Raw genomic sequence first — 19,421 nt, 5'->3', positions numbered from 1 at the left:
AAAGTAAAAATTATTTTAATCAAGTTTTTTATTTTTGAATAATGATACTTTAACAATATTTTTTTAATAACATTTTGATACAAAATTACTCTACAATCAATAATAATAATAATCATAAACACTAACATGGACCAATCACAGAATAATACATAATCGGTGTTAAAATGTTATCAAAAAAATATTATCAAAGTTATCATTATCCTTTATTTTTAGCATCAGCATTCAACTATTTTACATAACCCCATTTCATGGTTAGAAATGTATTTTAAAATTATAATAACTTAAAAAGTAACGCTTAAGTTGCTCTATGGTCTTAATTTGAAAATTCTTATAAAACTAAAATTTCATGGTACGACCAAACACCTTGATCTGCCGTCCTTGTGTAAAGAGGTTTTCCAAACTGTCTTATATAGAAGAAGTTTTCCAAACTGACTTATATAGACCTCTTATACAACAAAACCATGAACGAATAATATAAACTCAAAATCATGCTGATTGGATATAACACAGTCAATACTTATCTCCCTACGATGACTACCACAACATTCATTGGGCAAAAGGAAGATTAAAGGGAAAAATACCAAAGAGTAAATGAATCCTAACATATCCGTGAACAAAATTTTCTACAGTTGAGTCATTGAAATCCAAACGCTGATTACATCAAGGATGATGCAGTACAAGATAAACGAATTTCAATATGTTATTGAGGAATGCTAATATTCCAGACAAAAAATGGCCATCCAGAGAAAGGTACTCGTAGTATCAACGCTTGACCCATTGGAAACTTTTTCTTGCTTTTGCCTTTCCTGGCTTTTTCCTTTCTACCACTCGCGAGTCCCTCGTTAGGAAACCAGCTGATCAAGATTCAAGAAAATAGTTGCTTAGTTAATCAATCATCTTAGTGCAGTATAACATAAAACCAAGCCACATCTTAAAGACTAATTCACATGAATTCGCAGTTGGGAAGTTTGATATGAAAAATGATTAGTGAAGAGCTTTGTAGTATGGTAGGAAAACAAAACAGTAACAAAGTAAATCAACGGAAAGGTTATACCATTTCTCAGTGCAGGCCGCAAATCTGGTTCCCAGTTTTGCAAAGCCTTGCTGATCCCTAATCGTATAGCTCCAACTTGCCCTGTTGTCACAAAACGCATTTCATTTACACCAATGGAATGATAGCTAAACAAATGAACTTTGACAAGTTATCCAGTTGGTGGTTCTGCAAAACTTCAACTGTGCGTAGTTTTCTCAGTCTAGGATTTGTCAGGGGAAGTTGAATAGAAGTGTCTATCGGGTGATAAATCAAAGATCAAGCATTTATTTGTCAAACTTAACTGTTCATGCTGGGATTAGCTCAAAGCTGAAATTAAAGCAGAATGCATTTTGCCCTAAATAAAACCAGAAAATATAAAGACACAAGGAAATGAAAACATAACGATATGACATAGTAGACTGCTTTTAATATTAGTGAAGGTGTAGTAACGCAGCATATACATATAATTCAGTTCGATATTATTTTATTTTCTTGAATCAACACAGATATTTTTCTTACCAGGTCAAGTCTAAATTAAAGAAAGCTCGTGTTTACATGGCAAAGGGCAATTTCCATATCACTAGAATAGTTACGGCAATATTTGAACTCAAGAACAATTAAGTTTTCTTAGTGGCTGAAGTCGACTACATAGATCGAAGTTTAGAGGCAGACGTGACACAGATGTTCCACAAACTATAAGAAGCATTTGCTAATCAAAACTAGACATGCTTCAGCTAAGAGAAGAAAGATAATCATACAATGAAAGAAGCTGATGCAATAACGAACATTCTAATATAGAAACTAACTAAATGTAATCAACCTCACCTGAAACACCGCCTCCTTTCACGGTACAATTGACATCCCAGAGCCCCAGTGTCTTTGTCTCAGAGAAAGGTCGGAGGAGCGTGGCGCGATGATCAAGCATAGGAAAATAGACATCAAACTCTTTATCATTAACTACAAATTTACCATTACCAGGCTGAACCCAGACACGGGCAACACTGCATTTTCTTCTTCCTGTTCCATAGGCACGACCTTTGTCATCAACTTGTTTCACTCTAGCCTTTGCAGCTTCCTCTTGCTTCAGACGCTCCATTTCACCTCTAGTGGATTTTCTAGTATTCCTCTCATACCGCATGTCTTCAATTACACTAAGAGGGGGCAACCCATCAACTCCGTCGAAGTCTTTCAACGCAATCAAACTGTCAAGCATTTCATCCGTGATTCCAGAAGCAGCAATCAAATCACCAAATGCACGTTTTGGACCTGCAATAACAACAGCTACCTAAATAAACAAAAACAGCAATGGTACAACAACATACAATACATTCTCATTCAACCACAAAAAACATCATCTTAAACCCTAAACCCTAAAGTTCAGTGATAACTCTCCTAAAAGTCATTCCAGGGTAAAAAGTGCATGCCTACTAAACTGTAAAGAGAAAATCATAGAAACCAGTCATATAGTATGAATCTATGCCATCAATTCAAACCTTACAAGAACCATAACGATATTGGCATTGACAAATTACATCTATAAAAATGTATTGTTAAAGCCTAACCTTTGACAACAGCAGTGAGAGCTTGCTCTTCCTTCTCGAGCTGTTCAACATCCACTTCGGGCTTACCATCCAAAGCAGGGATGCCGCTTTCATGTTCCACATCCTCCTCTTTGAAATCAAACACATCCTCTTTGTCCTCTCCCTTCAAGTTCCAGGGTTTGAAGTCCTCTCCTTCTCCAACTCCAAAATTCCAACCATCAACAGCACCACCTCCACCACCCGCATCTCCACTTTCGCTCTCGATCCCTTTAAATATAGCATCCTCGTCTTTATCATCGAGACCCTTCTCTTGCAACCACCCCTTTTCTTCCTCTTGCAGCCAGTTCTGCTCCTCCCTTTTCCCAGACTCTTCGTTTATTCCAGCAAGGCTTCCACTCTCCTCCTCGAATAAAGCGCCGAACTTTTCGTCGGTCTCCTGAAAATCGTTCCACAGGCGGTTCGAGAAGGGATCCTTTCCATCGCCGTTGCCGCCGCTGTTGGTGGAGAAGTGTTTAGGAACAACGAAGGTGGTGAAGTAGGGTTTCACAGGTGCGTGGGGCGGTTTCAACGGAAGAGAGAGGAAGCGACGAAGATGAGAGGGTTTAGGGATTAAACGAGAAAGCATGGTGATGAAGAGAGTGAATGTGAAGTTGAATTATAGAGCGAAAGTGATACCATTCATTCTTGCTTTGCGTGAGAAAATAGTCGCCGGAGAGTTGACGGTGGCGATCGGAGTGAGTGGAAGAGTGAGGGAGGGAGGGACTACTAAGCTTAGGATTAGGTTTACAGAAGCAGGGATCAAACCGTCGTCGTTTAATGAAATGGTTGAAAGTGCTTTAATTTCTTTGTTGTTCAAAGAAAAACTAATCAAGGTTTAACAAGGTCTTTTTTTGTTAAACTTATTTAGGTGATGAAAAACAACAAAAAGGAATCATAAGGGAAAAACGCATTCTATTATTGAAATTGAAATACACAATTTCATTAGGAGAAAAAAAAAGAAAAAAAAACACAATTTATTTTAAGACATTTAAGTAAAACTTTTATTTATATGTTGGACAAATGCTTTTAAAAACATTTTTAAAAGATCAAAATAAAAAAATATTTTTCCTTAAAAAAATCATTTAAAAAAGTTACATGTATGATAAATAAACTCATTTCCATAATAATATTTTATGATATGTCCTAGTTTGATAGAAAATTATTGAATATAAATATAGATACAGTACTATTCAATTTTTTTATTCAAGCATAAAAATGAAGATAAATATATACACATTTGTTTGTCTCTTCCCCATGTGTTTAAACAACTAAAACATAAAACATATATGGTTTCTCATGTAACACATACATATTTTTCTTGTTTCTCTATGCCCTTTTTTTTCACTCTTTTCTTATTATTGGGTTTGTTTTATATTCTGCAAAATGGAATCACATTACCAACATATATTTTTTCTTATCACAATTTATATTACACACTTTTTATTTATTTTATTATGTTTAAATGATGTATTATCTAAATAATTTATTATCTTATTTATATTTATTTTTAATATTTTTTTATTGTTTATTTTTTTAGGTGAGAATATTCGATTTTTTTATAAAATTCATCTTTATGAGGTAATATATTAAATTTATCTTTTTTTATTATCTTTATTCTTAAACTTTGTTTTATTTAAAATAGTTTTTTATTACACTCGCAAAATTCATTATCTTTTGTTCAACTGGTTGGATGTTTCAAAACCTTTTTAAGATATTCAATATACTTTTAATCTTATTATATATTTTATTATACATTTTTTTATACCATTTTTTTAATCACGTATCAAATTGTTTATATGAATGTTTAATTCACTTATTGATGTTAAGAAAATTGAATTGATTTCTTAAACAAAACTTATGAAATGGAAACTGTTGTTATTATGATAAATAAAAACTGTAAATAGAAATTACTAGATCATAATTGAATAGTCAAACAAAAACAAAAATGAACATTACTTTTTTTGTGTAGTAAAAATAAACTAGCTAATTTTAATCTTAAACATTACTTAAATTTACAATTCTCATTTATTAGAACAAGAAAAATTCTTAATTGCTTCCAAAATAATATCTTAGTTGTTAATCACATTATGTGCGTGGTTCTTTTTTTTTTTTTCTAAAAAAACAATGTGCTTTAATTTACTTTTAAAATTATGAAAATCGTGCAACTTTTTAAAAAATTTCGAAGTAAGGCAAGTTCTGCATGTTTGTTGGAGATTCACGTTACTTATTATATATAAATTGATTTCATAATAATATGTATAAAAGGATGCAAATCTTATTCTTTAGGTAATTTTGTAAAATTGAATAATATTTAAAATATACTTTTAATATGATATCAAAATAATTATAACATATTCTAATAAAATTTATTATTTATTATTTTTATTATTCTATCCGCTATCACATTATTTATTAATGTTTACGTTCCATTAAATTTTAGTTTCATTGAAATTGAAATGTATGCATACTTACGTGAGAAGATATGTTGGCACCATTTTTTAAAGTTTTGCCCAACTTAAAATTTATTTTAGGAGAACGATACTTTTTGACACCATTTTAATATTATATAAGTATTATTTGGTGATTGGTCTAAAATTACTTCACAATTAATAATAATAATCATAAATATCAATATAGATCTTGTATTAAAATATTGTCAATAAAATGTTGTTAAAGTATCATTATCTTTTACTTTAGAGTTTGCACCATTTTCATAATTTCAAAAACAAATTAATCTATATTGATAAAAAAAAAGACATTAATGTAATGTAAGATTCAACGCTTTAGGTTGAGTTAACTTTAAATCTATTTTTTAACAATATTGTCACCACTTCATCTTCGTGATGTCGTGCCATTGACAAGCTTGCCCAACTTCAATTTTTTTTTAAAGTTGCACCATTTTCGTAATTTAAGAAACACATTTACTCAGATCGGTAAAAAAGCTTCTGATGTATTCCTATTCATCTCTTTGGCAGTGTTTTTATAGCAAACAACACATTATTTATAAGTCATAGATTTTAGATTATAGCAAACAACACTGTTTTTATAGAAACAAGTTAATCTAAATATGCATTTTATATATTATCTATTTGATGTTTATATTTTTTTAACATATTTGTTCAGATGGCTTTTCTCCCCGGGCTTTTCAGCTGCACATCACAACTATTTCAGCCTCTGGAGGAGTTAAGCTGTTAACAAGAATGTTTGTCAGTACACCAAGTGCTTGTGATAAGATCCCTGTCATGTGGTGAGAGATTGCAGACGATACTATGATGATGCAAGTGTAATCCAATAATTTTCCAAGCATAAACTATTTGGAGTGCCAATTATCCGTGACCAAGTCCATTCTTTCTCCTCTTCAAGTTGTAATTCTGCTAACTGCCATAAGTCATGATGTTAGCTATATAACTGTTTAGCAATAAACTTCACCACAATACCAAAACACCTTTTCAGTATATTTGCTTGTGAGAGTTTGAATTGGCAGGTTTCAAAAGGGCATTGCAAATGCCAAAAGGGATGAAATTCATGCAGTCCCATTGGATGGTATAAGTTTTCAAGCTAGTTTATAATATTATATAAAATTAAATATGTTTTCAGTCCTTAAATTTGAACGTAAAATTAGAATTCGCCACTATTCCAAATTTTAATGCATTTTAGTTAGACTGATATTTGAACTGGAACATGTCAAAATGTATAAACAACTGAAATACCAACTTGAGACGTGTGTAAAAAAAAATTAACACAATTAAATTAAAAGAATTATGTTAATTAATTTTTAAAGTTTGGGATGTGAAACGAATTCCAATTTCGTATCTAAGTTTAAGAAATAAAAAAATATTTAACTCTATTAAGAGTTATTGCTAATGGTTGTTGTGAAAAGCTATCACAGACAATATCAAAGAAATTTGACAAATGGAAACTTAAAATGCACAGAACTTGAATGTTTATAAAATCCACCCTTCAAGTTTTTTTCTCTAAATAACTATTCTTTCTAAAGAATGGATGATATATGTGGTTATAAACTTATAATAAGAGTTTTCCATCTGATAATTAGAATCTCAGTGTGATAAGGTTCTTACCCTGCCATCTCTGAGCTCAAATATGACAGAACCTTCAGAAAATGGAATTGGTCTTGTGGATGCCACCTGTGTTGTATAAGACTCAAAGTCAATTCTATGTTCTTGTTCATTTATTTATTTTTTCAAAAGTACAAGGATGTCAATTTTAACCAACCAGTAACTAAAGACTAACTTTTACCTTTGGTTCACAATTTAAGCTGAGGCCAACAATGTTATCCTGGTCCTTGTTCAAGCCAGATGCACAATTTCCATCAATCTGATCTGGTTTCTCCTCATTGAATCTTCCACTATGTGCTTCAACAATTTTATTTCCCATATTGGGGAAACCACAATCCTTCCACTTCCATGCACTGTTGTCCATGTATCTCAGATATACTTTACCATCTGAGCCTATCAAAAGTAGTTGATTACCTTCAAAGCTAGGACCAGGCGAACCAACCAGTGTAACACCTTTATAAGGTGTGCCATGTTCTACCCAGTTCCATCCATACCAAGTATTCCACTGGTACTCAACAAGTCCACCTTCTCTTGAAAGCATGAAGAGAGAACCTGAGAGTGATTTTGTTGATGGTCTTATGACTGTTCCAGGAAACTGGGACAGAATCAAATGTTGAGACTGATAATGCTCATGCCACAGCTCAGTCACTTTGTTATACTGATATAGCCGACCATTTACTCCAGTGACAAAGACTATATTTTCCCTGAACAATTCCTGGTCAACTATACTTGCAACTTTCACATTTTGAGGATTTTTGCAATCTTTCCATTTAAACTTCCTCATGTACACCTGGGTAAACATGTAAATTTTTACTTCATATCTAGCTAGTGTAGCAGCATTTCACGTCTAAAGGGTTTATTCCCTGAAAATATTGATTTTCAATCCATTCGTGTTGCAAATAGTTACCAATGTTTAAGACACAAACTGCAGAAAATATGGAAGTACAATCATAATTTTGTTAACAGGCATACAATCATTGATGTGTCTTTACCTAACATCTTAAGCTTTTTGAAGTGTCACTCCTTCACACTTCAATCATTTTTTGTCTAGGCTTGTCTCTTAAGTATTCTAACTTCTAAGCAATTAAAAAGTTGATAGGTTACACCTATGTTATCATCTTGTACCTTATGTTTTAGTTTGAGAAAATTGTGTTACTGTTTACCTACCATGAACTGCAGTAATCTTCCATTTTTGCTCACAAAGAAGATTGAATCTTCAGTTGTAGCCCTCCTTGCTTTACCTGGTAACATGTCCCATGGTTGACCTCCAATAACATGTCTCCCTTTCCTCAAAGCAGTGCAATTTTTCCATGCTATGTCGTTACCACTCCATTCTCTAAGGAACAAACTCCCAAATGTATCAACCATAAACAAACTTCCATTATAGCTCCCCACTATACCACTCATAGCTGAGGAGCTATCATGCTTCAACCATACCCATACATTCTCAATACAAACGTATTCAAAAACCAAACCATCATTGTTTATTAAGAAGAATGACTTGCCTTCGTACAACAGTCTCAAGCGGAAGTTACTACTAATCCAGTCATCCGGTAGACTGTCTTCTTCTGAAGATTTACTCAGCTCACCACCTGTGCCTACAGACAAGTAATAACTCTGTGCTTGGCTTTGTTTTCTCCTACCTGTTACTGAACTTGTTCCTGAATCATATGACTCATCTTTTGTGCCTATAATACAATTTCTGGGGCCACGTTCTTCTGTACAATATTCTGCATTCCATCCTTCACTCTCTGGCACATCTAATAGAGTCCAAACATATTTCATTGATGCTTTCCTTCGAGAGTTTTGCGGTACAGATGGTCCTGAACTTTCACCACCTATTCCTGCTAGATGCAATTCTGCAAGTCTACCATCATCTAGTGCATACAGTATCCTCCCAACTTGTAATGGTAAGCCAGCTATACCTCTTGCTGCTTTAGCTTGTGAGGGATGCTCATGACTTCCCCATGCTTCTGGAAACTGATTATTATGAACACTGCCTGTTTTCATGTGAGAATTCAGATAGAAAACTATTGTTGGAACAGGAATAGTTTGAGTCTTTCTCAGATAGTATACTATGTCTTACTTTATTCTGCATATGTGGCTTCAGTGAAAAAATATATACTGCAAATACTAGCTATTCTTATGAGTAGAGTAGGAATTGCCAACAAGTGTTTACCGATGTTGAAATAATGAATCTAATCCACAAATAATCTTGTTAGTCTTTTCGTTGCTTGTGTATATGCTGCAATAATCTTTCAGGTTCTTCACAGATTATGAATTTGATTACATAACAGTTAGCCATCAATTGATTACTCTTGGTTCCTAATTATCAAACAACTAAAGTGAGGTAAACTATGTAGAAGATACAAGTAAAGGTAGCTGGGAATGATGATTGTCTCTTATTTAGTTCCTAAGGATTGGAATCAAATTTCAGATGGAAGATGGTTTTGGTGATGGTGATTACTATTCCAATCGTTTACTTAAATGTTACTGGTGAAAATCAGAACATTATGTCTCACAAACTCCTTTGTGTATTGATACATAAACAATGAAACTGAAAATCCCAAATAGTAAAGTTCATGTTTAGTGAAATCAAGGGGTTGATATAATCATAGAAGTAAATATCAATCATGGATAATGTTAAACAGATTTAGAACAATTGGATGACTGACCTAGTTGTTTTGGCATTTGATATTCAAAAACAGATCCAGCTGAAGTAGTAAAAAATAAAGAAATGAATGTTTCACTTGATTCATCTTGCAAAGCTGGCGTAATAGATGTCAAAGTTTGTTGTTCAGGACTTCCATGAACTACCCATTTCCACTTCCTTTGATGCAATCTTCTCTCCACCAAAGTGCCTTCCTGCACAATTATCATTTTTTAAATGGTGTCAAAGAGAAACAGTTTTTCTTTTAGATTCTTGAAGAGCCGCATTAAGATGAAATTCTAAATTTTAACAAGATGCTCAATTGGTTTATAAAGTTAATTGGAACCATGGTTTTACTTCATCAGTAATTTTGATAGAGCTAATTCACCGATATCTTCCTGATTACTATTACACTCATATTCTGATAATGGAAGATATGTTCATAAAATAATTTCATTAACAGTACCTTGGTTAAAAGAAACAGAGATTCAGAATGATCACCACTTAATCCATTTAAAATGCACCCTTTAGACGGAATCAAAGGTGAAACTTTTGCTGTTTTTTCTTGCCATATGTGCTTCCTCCACGACGGTTTTGATTTTCGATTATACTCAAAAAGATCTCCCGCAGAACTACATCACCACATCATCAGTTAAACATGTTATACTCCAAAAAGGTGAAAAATGATGTCTGATAACTGTTTAAAGACAACAACACGGTGGTCCATGAAAAGAAGGAAAACAACAATGCATTTCAACATTGTTTTCTGTCTTTTCTTTACTGTTCTATTTACGAATCAAAGTGTTTCAAGCAACACACATTACCCACCTTATGGTGTATACAGCTTCTCGTGCAGAAGCAACAGCAGCTATTGCTGCAACATTTGCTCCAGCTGGTTGGCCATGATTTGTCCATCTGTTCTATATATATTGGCAAAATAGGACCGAAATTAGTAATATTTGCTTAGGATTTAACTTATGTACATTTATGTGCTCCGAAACTTGAGTTTTACCTTGGAGACTCGACCACATCAAGTTCTACAAGAGTTCCATTCTTTGTGCAGAAATAACATCTTCTGTGGACAATGCAACAACACAAACGAGAAATTAAGAGCTTGATAGGTTTCAGACTTTAAGTAAGCACCCAATTCAAATGCATCCTTGTGTTTAATCTCAGAAACTAAAATTTCAATGTGTACTCACTGTCCATCATCTGACACCACACCAGACTTCATCAATGTCAAAGTATTTCTCTCCTGTTCATTATCTGTAATTTGACCAAGTGCAGGTGAGAATTCAACCCAAACTGGTTGTGAAACTTCACCAAGTTGAAAATGCATCTGCTAAATAAAACAAGGTCAGTAGAGAAGTGACTGATTTAAGTGCATAACCAAATCATATTACTGAGTGATTTAAGTTGCAAGAGAAGTTGACAATCTATATGCATGTAGTTTTTAAAATGTATCCTAATAGAAGGGTGGATTTTCTGAATGAAATATAGTTCTGAGAACTGATGTGTGTACAACCTGATACAGAGTTCCTGATTCAGATAAAGCAAGAATCATCTGACCGATGATAAAAACTGCCACTGCACGTCCTGCTGATATTGGCAAGTCATGAGGGGCCATCACCCATTCCAATCCATTCCAAAACCTCTCATAGATAGACCCACTTTCACCAGTGATCCACACAGATGTCTCAGACATTTTGGTCAGTGAAACTCTCTTTCTCAGAGGCATCAGAACCACATCCAAGGGCCCAACAACTCCTACTTTATCATCTTTTCTGTCTAGTCTCATCTTTTTGTCATCAAATCCCTGTTCTTGATCCACGCTTTCTTCCCTTGTGTTCACCTTACCACACTCACTATCACCACCAGATATCAGATCACAGGGCAGTTGCACTTCAACCCATCTATCAGCTTCTTCACTGAACTTCCAAAACCTATCGGTTTTCTGTTCAAACCTTCTATTACCCTGCTGAAACAGCTGATAGGGACAGCATGAAGCACACCCCACACCAGTACAAAAGCTCACAGACAAGAGCCCCCAGAAGCCACATATCAAATGGAACACTGACATGGTGGCATGGGGAGCCAAGCCAGATATCAGAAACTCCAAAAAGTCAGGATTTGTAAGATATTCTAAGGACAAGTTTGGTAGTTGTGTGCCACATGAGGGTTCCCCATATGGGTCATGGATATAAAGGCTTGGATCATCCAATCAAACAGCTCAAATTTATTGGAAAGATGGTTTTTTTATAGCCTCCCAGTAAAAGGGAATTCACTATACTAGATATGAATATATTGGTGTAGGGATGAAAAGAAAAGAAGATATTTTGTGGGGTACCATGTAGTAGCAGAGGCGCAAGCAGGTATTGATTCTCATATCATAACTACCTCATATGGCTTCTGTTTATTTTCGTCAACTTTGAAGTTAATTCTTTGATAAAATAACATGAAACAACCTGTTTTTCACGCAGCAGTTTGTTTCTTTCTTCCTACATCAAAAGGGTAAGTTGAGTTCTCATCCATTCTACGTAGCTGCTTTATCTGACCAAGCTGTGATGATTTCCCTCCCTTGATTTTATCATCACACTGATGTTTAAGGGATAGATTTTGATGAAATTGTTGGTTTGTGTTTGTAAAGTAATGCTATTGAGATTCTATGGTCGACTTTTACTGCTAGGAAGAATATGAACTCCTCTGGCTCTACCTTGACATAGATGCAGCAACCAACAACTAGCTACAAAAAATAATATTATGATATGTGGTAACTGTCATTGGATCATGAGAAGCCTCCAACCGATGGCTCTGATATTCTGTTGCACTTTGACTATGTGATTAGAAAACCTTACAAGTTTCGTATCAGAGGGTTTTCTGAGAGCGAAAGATGGATGACCTCAGATACCATTAATTTTCTTTTGAAGACATTTAGTGTTGAAAAGGACAACGAACACATCACCATTTGGAAGTGGTTGGCCTAATAAGGCATTACTTACAAACGTACATAATGTACTACTCTTGATTTTACTGCTTCTAACAGCAGTTAACTGTGCCTGTTTACTCTTGTTCTATGATAATAAGTAATAACATTATAGGACTCTACAAACTTTATTATAAGACAGTGAAACTGCCGAAGAAGTTGTTCCCTGTTGCCTACGCAATTCCATCACTGTCACTGTCACTGTATCGGTTACAAATTAAGATCATGCAGAATAAAATCATTCACTGTAACTTTTATGCACCAGAAAACATCCAAATATGTATGATTTCTAAACAGTTATCATAAAAATCTTACCTTTTTACTCATATTTATGGAATTTGACACCCTGCACGGCCCCACAGGTGATAATCGTTGGTGCCCTTTTTCTTTATACAATAGAACATGCTAATTGTTCGTCGTGGGCATATAAGAAACTCCTTCTCTTGTGTGAAAATATGAATACTTTTTCTTTAGCAGGAGACTTTTATTCAGTGTTTAACTATTTTCTTCTCACATATTATTTATTTCATTACGTAATAAAATATATAACACCAATAAGATATAAATCAAATTACGCAGAAATTGACAATATTTTTTATTCAAATGACAATGAATGGGTTTTTAACTTTATGTGTTTCATTCTAATTAAAGTGACACGACTCACTTTTAAATTCTCATATAGTTATATTTTAAGAAAATTTTGTATACGTTAAGGTGAAAATTAATTTTAAATAGTATATCTAGTTTGGATTACTAAAAGAAAAACTTTTCATAACTAAATTAAAGAAAAAATTATAAGATTTTAGAATAACTAGTTTTGTATTTAAACTTGTTAACAACGTAAGTATAAATTTAAGTCTTCTATCTAAAATTTTAAATTATAAATAATGTAAATTTCTTATGTATATTGAAATCGTGTTTATTTCTACTTAATTTTCTCGTTGAATCTTAGAATAAAAGCTAATTAATCATGATTTAAAAAAGTTTCTTTTATCAAATGATAATGGATATATTCAAAGATTAAATTGTAATATATTATCTTTATCACAATCTATTCCAATGATAAAAGGACATAATTGTGAAAGAATTTTAAATTTTAAAGTGAATAACATTTTATCTTAACACTCTTATCTCAATAAAATTGAGATTGAAATATTTATAACACATCTAAAGACGAAAACTCTAAACCTTACATAGTTTAAAAATCAAGATAAAAAAAAATATTTTCTTTTCAATTCTCAATACTTTTATAAAAGTTAAATTGCCAAAAAAAGTTATATTTCAAAATGAATAATTCCATAAATACTTGATTCTAACAATAATGTTATCTGAACTAATTTGAAATTAAAAAACATTCTATTTCAAAACGAAATTACTATTAGAACACATTCTATTTATAAAGAAATATTAAAGTTGAATTATTGCGAGATAAGATTAAATTTACTCCATTATTGTCATAACGTGTTCATTTTATTAATATTGGCAGAAAGTATAATCCAATATTATCTTTAAAAATGTGAAATTAATCCACCAAAATTAACTTGAGAAGAACCTAAGTTAAACAGGACATAGCACAAGACAACCTATTTAGGTCGGCCTAGTCAAATAGTGGTACTTAACTACTAGTCTTTTTCAAGTTTCCATATATCCTTAAATATACTCACTGCCTCAATAAATGTTAACTAACACCAGAAATTAATTTACCAACAAGAACATTTAGTTTGTGAAAGTTAGAGATATCTCACTTTTCTAGATTAAATTTATCTTTAACGTGAACAAATAAGGTCAAACCTACTTTTGATTTAATTTAAAGTAAATCGTGTTTTGAACCCACTTAATTTTTTTTTCCAATTAACTCACTTAAACTTTAAAACAACGGTGGTTTTGCAACATTTCTAAAGATTATGGGCTTCTATTTTTTCTTATACAGCACTTGTATTGTACTACTACTACGGTTAAGGAGTGGACTTATGCCTAAATCAAATCATAACTATGATATCATATTAAGAGGTAAACTTAAGTCTAATTCAACTTTACAAAACTGACTTCTGAAACAAAGTTTGCATCCACTTCTATATTATAAATTGATTTTATCTCTATTATAACAAATTGTTTATTTTTGTATTGGATTTGGTTAAAGAGTTGTAATAATTTTTCCTTTTTATAAATTTTCCTTTATGTAACGAAATTCTTTAGTACTTAATATGCTAAATGACTTATAGACTTGGAACATTAGAAATTTTACATATTAATGTATTTGTAGACAATGAAATATAAATAGTGAAATTGTTTTAATTATTTTTGTAGACAATGAAATATAAATAGTGAAATTGTTTTAATTATTTTTGTAGACAATGAAATATAAATAGTAAATTGTTTTAATTATTTGGATTCAATTTATTCGAGGAATTATTCTCGAATTATTAAAAGAAAAAAATTACACCTTGACTCCCAAATTGGAGACGTTATTACTATATTCTTTCCTAAATAACTTATTTTTCTATTTATTTGTAATTTTCAGATTTCAAGGCAATTATGATTTTTTCTTTCTCTCAATTAGATCAATTATACCTTGTTTTCTTTAATTATTTTATACAATATATTTGAAAAACAGAACATTTAATTTTCCACATAGTAGGTAAAATCGAATAGATTACGATTTTATTTTCTGGATTGATTACGAATAAAAATACATCATTTGAAGAAATTCAGGAATCATAGAAGTTTAGAGAACTGACGAGAAGAAAATGACAACAATATTTTCCATAATATCGTATATTCGTGGAAGAGTTTTGGTGGCCCTGCAATTCCATTAATTTTTTCTTGCGAAATTTCGTGTTTTCTATTTTTGAATTTTAAATTATATAATTCAGAAACCATAACTCAGAATTCATTTTTCAAAATAATTTTTGAATTGTACAATAAAAAGAAAAAAAGAATTTTGTTAACATGGAGATGCAGATAAAAATTTATGGAGGTGTTTGATGAAATTGTCAGATAAAATTATTGGGAATTAAACCCAATTAAGAGTTACTATCTAAAAAGCCCATTGATAGTAAATTCGGTTCAATTTATATAAACATATAAAATAAATAATAATAAGAGAAATTTTTTTAGTATCCTGAAGAATAATAGTTTATTGAGAAATATCAATGTGTTCAATTAGAAAAACAAGTTTGTTGGTAAATTAAAAAAATTGGTATAAGAAAATGCTTCACTGTAGGTTAGTAATAAAACACAGGTTATTGAGTGAAGTAAAACTTCTCCTTGCATAGCTTTGTCTTTTTATGTAATTGTGCTTGGACTAATACAAACACAAACGCATAAATAACAAAATCAAAGAACCCAAAATGAAAGAAATTCACGATAAACAATAAGTCAGTTTACACCCACAATCATCATCAAACTAGGAGCAATAAGAACATAGTAATGATGAAGTAAAAAAAAATGAGATGATGGTGAATTAACAAAAAGAAGAGCATAACAAATTAGATAAAAAAGAATTGGAGAGCATAGGGAATCTGAAGGAAGAAGAAGGAATTGAACACAGGTTAGAAATAGCCTTACAAAGTGAAAAGAAATAGAGGTCAAACAGAAGTAACTCCTGGAATATTTTGCCCAAAAAAAATAATGTTCCAGGAGTAAAATTGATTTTTAGAACCTATACTGTAAAAGAGCAAAAATAAATATATGCTATAACAATGGTCATGTGGAGAAAGGGAAGAAATTGAGGAGGATGTCGGAGTATGACGGGAAAAATGCATATATGCCAAGACTTGGCACCACTGAAACTTCTCTTCTATTAGTATAGGAGCACTCCAAAGTCATAGCTCATTTGCTGCTTAAATTGTCATAATTAAATCACCGCATCAATTATCAGAGGGAAAGATATGAAATTGGTACGAATCATACTAATAAAAAACTTATCGGAATTAGGGCAACAAGTATCGTGAGAGCCAGATGCTACTTAACAGTATTACATTTAGTGCAATTCTAGCTACTAAGCAGAAAATATGATCTGCATAATAAGTAAAAAACATTTAACCTGTCCAGAGTTTTTGCCTCTTCACCTTAAATGGAATTGATCATGAAATTTGAACTGAATTTCTTTAAGTAGGAGGGGGAAAATGTTGAGTAGCGTTGTCCTGGTACCTTTTCCTCAACAAATAGTCAGAATAAAAAATGGTACTTCAATAAAATTAGAATATAGCAGCAAAATTGAGTTCAGCATCACTAGGAGTAAAAGAAATTTACAAGCTAGGACCTTTAATGGTCAACAAATCAGTCCAAATAGTATTTTAGTGCCAAATAATTTAAAGTAATAAAAGGCCTGGATTTTAGGTTCCAGCAAAAAGGAACCACAAAAATAATCTGGCTTTTTGTCTGAGTGCTGAAAGCACACTAACTAATTTGTCGGATGCTGGTTTTCTTCTTGACAATATGCATATCAGTGATAAGAAATCTGCTCAAGAGTTGACGGTTGACACAAATGTGAAGAAAAAAACTTTAATCATGCACCAATGAATGGAAAGATGAATGAATTGTGATTTGAATGAATATGAATAGTATAATGGTTAGGAAAAGGAAAAAGGAATTTCCTCTTTTGTCATGTCCACTCTAATTTGAAAACATGTGTTATGCCTTCATTACGTGTGTGCGTGTGTGTAGATAAGACGTATTTTAAGCAGCCTAAAATATTATAATTTCTATAAGATAAAAAACTATATACAGAAGAATTTCCTGAACTCTAACCATTCCGATTTTCATCACTTTATGAAGAAAATCACAACTGCAGAGAAAAAATGATTTTATTATCTATCTATCTATATCAATCCCTTGCCTTCTTTATTCTTTTTATTAGAGATTCTATGGATGCTTGGATTTTACTTCCTTCTGTTTGCATCACTGCTTGAGACACCTCCTGAAGATGCTGAATCCCACGACCCAAACTAGCAATTGATGGCGCTGCAGGGAGAGACTCAACAGCACACTCAATCCCATCACCGCACAAAAGCAAGCCTGTACAAGTTCCAATACTGCCTGCAAATGTAGCCCAAGGTAAGAACCCAACAGGACGCACCTTTCGCTTCCTCATTATTTCATAGAAAGCCGTTCTCATGACTGAAATACTCGTTTTTTCAGCAGACGCTATAACACTGTGAGTAACAACTCGAATCTTTTCAGCAGATAATGCTGTCTTCATGATACCGGACGTTTTGGCTCCAGAAGTTGCAAAACCTGGAGCCACAACTTTTGATTGGCCAAAAACAAAAGCAAGGACTTTCTGCATCTGGCTGAGACCGATTTTAAGTGAAGTTGGAATTTTGAAAGTAACTACCTTCACCAGCGTTGATGCTGGGACTACTTTGGTCAGCGATGAAGCTCCTAAAACTGCTGTCGCTCCAGCCCCTACTGCCACCATAGGCTTATCTGTTAACAACCGTTTCTTGTCACTGTGATTCAACATTACCCCTTTACCTTCAGAATTTGTTATCAGTTCCCCAACCAGCTCTTTGACTTCAACAGGAAGAGGAGTATCCCAGTGTTTCCTAAGTCCAGCCAAGGCACTAGCATCTACCACTGCCACAATGGTCTTAAACTTATCACTCTGGCTCCGAATCGCCTGTGCCAAGAGTGCATGCAACTTGTCATCAACCGGAAGCTCCGAGAACACAATCTTATCCGACTTGGCGGCACTTTTCAACCCCTTATTATTTAGAGCAATTCTTAGCCCTTCAACAGCAATTCGGAAAGTATACACTTCAGAAACAGTTTTCTCGTCCAGCACCTCTCCTCTATTCACACCCAACAACATCTTCTGCACATGAGCCAGGGCCTTCCCAAGCGATGGAAGATCACGAAATATACTACACAAATCCTCGAGCAAAGGATAAATAGACCTGGCAAAACCCGGGGTCTCATAACTAGTTAATGGCTGAATTTCTTCATCACCCCCCTCCAAAACAGAACTAGCATTACCACTACTAAGCAAAAAAGGATCCAAATGGCCAGACAAAGCCTTGGCCAGCATCATCCTAAGGTCCTTATCAAGAGAAAACCTTTTCAAAGCCGAAGGAGCCCAAGAAGCAGCATGCTTCTGAGGAACCAGGCTATTAACAAGACCTCGAAAATTACTCCCCCTATCAACTCCACTCTCAGAATTGCTATCACTATCACTACAATTACTATTACCCCAACAAGAAGGAGACTCTATAACAAGAAAAGACGACCCAACATCCTCAGAAGCCCTCTTGGCAGCCAACAAGGGGCCATGAAAACTGGTCCCGAAAATCTCCCTCAACACAAAGTTACCTGCAACATTCTCATACATGTCCCTACCAATTTTATCAAGAAAACAACGTTTGATTACCCCAAAAGACGAAGTCGGTAACGGAACAGAGCACTCTTCAGACTGAAGCTGGTAGAAAGGGGAAACCCCAGCCTGCACCAAAACGGCGTCGGGTTTGATCTCCCTGATAAGGCATTCGGCATCGGAGACTGATCGCTCCGACAAATTCAAAGCAGAGAGAATGTAAACAACGGATTGGTTTTGCGAATCATGCACCGCATATACGAATTGCTTCGTCTCTTCGGGAATGCTCAGTTTCTTCACCAATTGCTTCGATTCTCTCAGCTCGTCCACTCGGAATGGCCACAGGTTTTGCAGATTCCATAACCACGCAATCCCCATTCTGAGAACCAAAACCGATTCTGGAACGAAGAAGGTGGATTCAGTGTATGTGTATCAGTAAAATGATTAATATGATTTCTTTTCTCAACAAACTCTACATATAATTTTTAATTAAAGTTTAAACATTATTCTATACTAAGAGACCGTGTTTATATTTTACTTATTCATAATCTTTATAATTTCAATAGTTTTGCTACTTTCTGCTATATAATTCTTTAACTTATTCTTTAGGAAAAACTATTAGAAATTACAACATTAAATCATTATTAGGGTTTTACCAATTATTTGAATTTGTCATCAGAACCCACGTCATCTCACTGAATTAGAGTATATCGTAAATAAGATAATAAGGATACTTTCACACATATAAATTTGTTTACATTTATTTAAAACTATTTTTCACTGTCT

At 33.2% G+C, this 19,421-nt stretch overlaps 3 protein-coding genes across 4 annotated transcripts; all 3 read right to left on the bottom strand.

The window, feature by feature from the left end:
• Window positions 1–475: 475 nt before the first annotated feature.
• LOC108338868 (30S ribosomal protein S9, mitochondrial) lies at window positions 476–3,418 on the bottom strand. The gene is made up of 4 exons (XM_017575916.2): window positions 2,596–3,418; window positions 1,859–2,299; window positions 1,055–1,135; window positions 476–854 (listed from the first exon to the last, which is right to left on the bottom strand). The coding sequence occupies exons 1-4, from the start codon at window positions 3,197–3,199 to the stop codon at window positions 763–765; spliced, it is 1,218 nt and encodes a 405-aa protein (XP_017431405.1). The 5' UTR covers window positions 3,200–3,418; the 3' UTR covers window positions 476–762.
• A 2,251-nt stretch (window positions 3,419–5,669) lies between these two features.
• LOC108339013 (uncharacterized) lies at window positions 5,670–11,602 on the bottom strand. Of its 2 annotated transcripts, none has more exons than XM_017576146.2 (10): window positions 10,865–11,602; window positions 10,542–10,678; window positions 10,352–10,414; window positions 10,168–10,254; window positions 9,806–9,971; window positions 9,365–9,554; window positions 7,857–8,689; window positions 6,871–7,479; window positions 6,693–6,758; window positions 5,670–5,991 (listed from the first exon to the last, which is right to left on the bottom strand). In XM_017576146.2, exons 1-10 carry the CDS (start codon window positions 11,417–11,419, stop codon window positions 5,881–5,883), a joined length of 2,817 nt encoding a protein of 938 aa, XP_017431635.1. In that variant the 5' UTR covers window positions 11,420–11,602; the 3' UTR covers window positions 5,670–5,880. The 2 variants fall into 2 exon arrangements, with proteins under 2 accessions (XP_017431635.1, XP_017431636.1); XM_017576147.2 differs by having other exon boundaries at window positions 10,352–10,411.
• Window positions 11,603–17,000: 5,398 nt separating this feature from the next.
• On the bottom strand, window positions 17,001–19,088 carry LOC108338965 (uncharacterized). Its single transcript, XM_017576057.2, has one exon. The coding sequence runs from the start codon at window positions 19,011–19,013 to the stop codon at window positions 17,151–17,153; it is 1,863 nt and encodes a 620-aa protein (XP_017431546.1). The 5' UTR covers window positions 19,014–19,088; the 3' UTR covers window positions 17,001–17,150.
• Window positions 19,089–19,421: the final 333 nt, after the last annotated feature.

The sequence above is a fragment of the Vigna angularis genome, chromosome 5 (assembly GCF_016808095.1).
Source record: "Vigna angularis cultivar LongXiaoDou No.4 chromosome 5, ASM1680809v1, whole genome shotgun sequence".
Lineage (NCBI taxonomy): Eukaryota > Viridiplantae > Streptophyta > Magnoliopsida > Fabales > Fabaceae > Vigna > Vigna angularis.
Note: the sequence above shows the minus strand (reverse complement) of the source record. Positions and strands in the feature narration are given on the sequence as shown.

Bases quoted from the DNA above. Each gene is read 5' to 3' on its own strand.
- LOC108338965 (XM_017576057.2), bottom strand. From the start codon at position 19,013: ATGGGGATTGCGTGGTTATGGAATCTGCAAAACCTGTGGCCATTCCGA.
- LOC108339013 (XM_017576146.2), bottom strand. From the start codon at position 11,419: ATGTCAGTGTTCCATTTGATATGTGGCTTCTGGGGGCTCTTGTCTGTG. The intron at 10,679-10,864 runs GTTGTACACACA...TTTATTTAGCAG, and splicing joins AATCAGGAACTCTGTATCAG to ATGCATTTTCAACTTGGTGA. The intron at 5,992-6,692 runs GTAAGAACCTTA...GACTTATGGCAG, and splicing joins TTGAGCTCAGAGATGGCAGG to TTAGCAGAATTACAACTTGA.
- LOC108338868 (XM_017575916.2), bottom strand. From the start codon at position 3,199: ATGCTTTCTCGTTTAATCCCTAAACCCTCTCATCTTCGTCGCTTCCTC. The intron at 2,300-2,595 runs GTTAGGCTTTAA...TTGTTATTGCAG, and splicing joins TCTCACTGCTGTTGTCAAAG to GTCCAAAACGTGCATTTGGT. The intron at 1,136-1,858 runs GTGAGGTTGATT...TTGTGACAACAG, and splicing joins GAAAGGAGGCGGTGTTTCAG to GGCAAGTTGGAGCTATACGA.